The 4,709-nt window shown below is 52.2% G+C and overlaps 1 protein-coding gene across 1 annotated transcript in view; it reads left to right on the plus strand.

Annotated features, from left to right (window-relative positions):
- Positions 1–307: 307 nt before the first annotated feature.
- Positions 308–4,709, plus strand: part of Ufd4 (ubiquitin fusion-degradation 4-like) — a gene marked incomplete in the record, with an annotated part of 37,217 nt that continues 32,815 nt past the window's right edge. The window contains 2 exon segments of the mRNA XM_037231726.1: positions 308–414; positions 2,453–2,604. Coding sequence (XP_037087621.1) covers positions 2,465–2,604 — 140 coding nt within the window.

Raw genomic sequence — 4,709 nt, forward strand, 5'->3', positions numbered from 1 at the left:
AAAGTCTGTGCATTTCAGCTCCAGCCTATCAGCCTCCAGAATCTGAGTAACATTATTTTCAGCGCTCGGAATTCTCCAGCTTGCGGTGCTGATCAAGGGACTCTGCATCTGGATGCTTATGTAAATAAAGTACCAAATTTCGGTCGAGGAACGATTAAATACTACTCCAGAGAAATTGCCAGCTGCGTGCACAGATTACCTTTTATCGATAGTACCCAGCTTGTATATCGATTATATCGATACCAGTCCGGCCGAAAAACGGGAACATCACGCAAAATTGCCCACCTCTATGTTGCGACGAGCCGTAGCCAGTATCGTGACAGGGGCCGTGCCGTGGGGTGGTGTAACTCATGGGCTGCGCAATCTTGTGATATCGGAAAGAAGTAGTTGTTAAAAGATCTGCGGGGCTCCAAAGTAGGTTGAGCCTCATATTTTCTGTAGGGACTTTCACGTGTGTTGATGGTGCCTTGTGAGCTTGTTTCTCAAGTGCGTCATGATGGTCTCGCCCCCAGGATCACATATGCTTTGTCCGACATTTCCATTCAAATAGAGTTGTATGCTGATATTTGTAGGACTAGGAACTCATTACCTGAATAGATGTTTGGCTTATTGATTGGTCTTATCCATGCCTTTCATGTATATTAATGGTAGGTGCAAATTCGTGATTGGTGTATGTGCCTGTCTTGGTTAATGACTGCCATGCATGCAGTAGAGTTTCACACTTGTTGAGATCTTGATGAAAAGTGTATGACTTCTGTAATTGCTGTCAGATGTGGCCTGAACTTCAAAGATGTGGTTGCCTTAGATGGGATAAACAGAAACTTTAAAAATGAATTGGACCCCAGTGAATCCTATAAAACCATGCCTCTCTGATGTAGCTGGTTCGAAATTGTCCTGTTAGTTGGGAATATGATAGTTAAAAGCAGGATGTAGTGCTTGAAATTCTTTGTTTTTGGTGTGGCAGTAGAGGCTTGCATTTCACTGCCGGGAGTGTTATGTAAATTTTGTGAGGTGCATGCCATTCTGCACAAAGACATAGATAGCATTTGTTTCTTGAGAAACTTCACAATGCCAAAGTCATTGGGAAGCCCCTAAGTTTGATATGCTGCAGCCTTGGACTTAGTTCTGGATTGAAATTGACTGTTGCAGGACAAAAGCCACTGGTAAAGGGCCGCTTAGACCAATCTACTGGGACTATTTTATGTTAGCAACACACAAATTAGTATAATCTTCCTCACAGAAACCTTTTGTGTGCAACCTCAGCTATGGTTGTGCCTGTGACTCAACAAAGACATATTACTTAAAGATAATGCAGACAAAGACAACTTGAGTCCACACATTGTTTTGTACTTACAACTGAAAAGGAGAATTATGTCTCATTAAAGTCTTAATGTGACTGAGCTCAGACATGTAAAGACCAGGCATAGCTGAAAAACTCACCAGTTTTAATATTCAGGATCAGCATGCCATCTGGGAAAGGGGAGGATAACATACTAGTACTTTGGCAGTTACAGAAGGATAGAAGGCAAGTTATTTGTCTGACAAACTCAGAAACCATATGACAACTGCTCACAGGGACCACACATATTATGTGGTAGAGCATGGTCCATCAGCCATTGGCACAGGATAGGTTGATTCTTTGAGCACAGGACAGGATGATGCCCTTTCGATTTACCTTCTGCTATGACACAATGGGTTTTTGTTGTCGAGCACTGTCACATGTACCTTTTGGAGAGACAAATATTTTCCTTTTTGGATGTGAATTTCTACCACAGTATCCAAGGAAAAATGTTCATCAACATTTCAGTCATTTAGATGCAGATGATAACAAAAACATGCAACCAACAAGATGTTGATATGTTATTCATGTACAAACATGGTATACCTATCTGATTATGACATTTTATGCATGCTGGCTGAGGCAATGGCTGATCAAAATCTGCAACATGCTCTTGAAAGCCACTTTGTATGCTTTAAGGAGGGCCTTTAGGAGTAAATATTTTTAGTTGAGAGGAGGGCTTGGCCTATTTACAGTATTTTCTGCATCCTGGTGTAAACAACTTTCATTTGTGATCTGCTCACATTGGGGTGAGCATTAACTTGCACAATTATTAGAGCACAATGAGAATACTTGAAGCAAAAATGAATGTTCTGGATGCATGAAAAGAATAAGGTGCAAGGTGCATATGGGGCTTTGCACTTAATGTGTGTTGGGCCCAATCCCCAGGAACATACTTACAGGCATGATATCTGTGGGAACTGAGTTTTTTCAACCTCTCCAGCTCTAGCTGATCTTCACTGGTACACTATCCTTGAGAACCCAGGATTGCCATGTTTGCACCACCAGCTGCCTGTGGTGCACCACTAATCCCCTGGACCAGCTCTGTGCACAGTTGGGCCAATACATGCACTGCTGGTGACTGGGACCATGAACTGTGTCTGTGACTGGCAGGGGCCGTCCACCATGGCGGACGTGGACCCGGAGACCCTGCTGGAGTGGCTCAGCATGGGCCAGGGTGAGGAGCGTGACCTGCAGCTGATTGCACTGGAGCAGCTCTGCATGCTGCTGCTCATGTCCGACAATGTGGACCGCTGCTTCGAAAGGTGAGCTCGCCGCCTTCTCTTCGGCTCTCAATGGAATGTGCGTGGGGGGGGGGGGGGGGGGGGGGGGCACCTGAAGGTGATGTCGCCACCTACACCCACGGTGGGTCATGGGACCGCGGACCAGCGCCAGGACCCAGCTCTTCGGTGGCAAAGAACTTTCTTGAGGTTGTACCCATGACGTCACGAGCGGCTGCGTCACGCGGCAGCGACTGCTGGAAAGTGTAGGAACTGTTGATGCACTTACGCGCGGCGTCGTAGGCTGCGACCTGGGGACGACGTTTGGGGCTGAGGAACGAGGCCCAGGGCACTGTCTGGAAGGAGAGGGGCACAGTCTGGTTATGAACGCTTCCTGTATCAGCTAATGTGCTAGATGCTGGGGTGAGTTCCGATGGACCCTGCGTCAGAGGCATAACAAAGTTTTAAGTGGTTGGATATCCAAATACATCCTGAATTACTGGCACAAATCACACCAACCCACGTGTGACCATGCTGTGCCCACCCTGTTTTCGTACGATCCGGGCAGTCATATGACTGGTGCGGATCCGTCGGTGATGGTTGACATTCGCCGGAGTGATGGACGATCCGGCGCTAGGTGGTGCCATCGGCGGAGATAACGTCTCTCCTGGCCGCGACACAGTGCGCGACGCGGCGGACACCAATCACCGTCGTGAGACGGCTCCCGGAAGTGTGTCCGTCTCGTGCGTTCTCGTGTGGTGGCGGTGGCGCGCGCGCGGTCAGCGCCGGGCCCACGTCCGCTCCGGTCCAGTCCTCGGTCCCGCGTGGACGTGGTGGCGGTGTCGCGCGCGCGGTCAGCGCCGGGCCCACGTCCGCTCCGGTCCAGCCCTCGGTCCCGCGTGAACTGGCCCGTCCGGCTGTGGGAGAGGCAGCTCGGTGGATCGTGCGGGCAGTGCTCAGTGATGGACAGCGGGCGGGTTCGTTGTGAGAAGGCGGACTAGCGGCGCTCTGGTCAGAAGCCGAGCCCGCAGGAGGGTTCAACGCAGCGTCACTGTCGGCGCCTTGGGGTGGTTTAGGGCCCACGACGAATTATGTTTTGTTCGCATCCGTGGGAGGTCACGGCATCTCCTGCCTCATGGTACCTTCTCTCTGGTCGGCCGTTCATTCGTCACGCTCCAGTGTCTCCGCAGTGCTGGCTTCAGCCTGCGACCCATGGGAGGCCAACACGCAATGGTAGCACCGGTATTGGGGCGCGGTATTCGCGCTATGGCGCCGTGACGCAGTAGGCCGAAGCCCCCATTGCGCAAGTGGTGCTGTTCTGTTGCTTCGGAGGGACGATTTTCCGAATCATAGTTCCGTCATTGTTCCAGAATTGGTGACCACAGTGGAAGGCATAGGTGGGCCCTTGACCACGCGGGTGTGGTAGGCTGTCCGGCACACCACAGTACGTCACCGTGTCCTGATCCCGGGGGGGGGGGGGGGGGAGGCGTGCGCGGCCGGCCGTCGGGATTGGCCTGCCCCGTGACGGGACTGGGGCCCGGAGTGGGGCGGGACAGCGCTGCCGGCGGCGGCTCCCGAGCCGTGCAGGCCGCCGCCGCGCGTCTCTCGGCCGAGTGGGCGTGAGACCGCGGTGCTCCCCGGGTGGACGCGAGAAGCAGCGGCCGCTGCGGAGATCAGGGCATGACTGATGGGGCGCCGACGAAAGGAGCGTCTCGCTTTGCTGCTGTCTTTTGTCGTCCGATCTGTCTTCCCTCCCCGCTGTCTTCCCACGGGATGCAGTGTGCGAGAGGAACGGTATAGGTCCTGGATGTGTGATCTGTCGTATCATTTATGGTCTGTGTATCGACTAGAAGGCAGGCAGCCACCGTCTTATGGTCGCATTGCAGTTTTGGGGCGCTTGTCGGACGGGCGTTTGTCGAACCTGCTTCGAGCAGGCCGTGGCCTGCTCCTTCTGCCCACGTGTTCTGTACTTACCAGTCGCTTGCCTTACCCGGGATAAGGCTGGATGTGGGGGATGTTGTGGAAAATCGATGGAAGATCTGGCGTACAGACATTGCGGTGGCTATGTCTCTGCCACACCCCAAACCTTACCCACGGACTGTAAAGGCTGGCCAGACTTGGCGCTGGTAATCTCGTCGCTGGAAGATGGG

Source organism: Pollicipes pollicipes, unplaced genomic scaffold (assembly GCF_011947565.3).
Source record: "Pollicipes pollicipes isolate AB1234 unplaced genomic scaffold, Ppol_2.1 Scaffold_2555;HRSCAF=2994_pilon_pilon_pilon, whole genome shotgun sequence".
In the NCBI taxonomy this organism is placed as follows: Eukaryota; Metazoa; Arthropoda; class Thecostraca; order Pollicipedomorpha; family Pollicipedidae; genus Pollicipes; species Pollicipes pollicipes.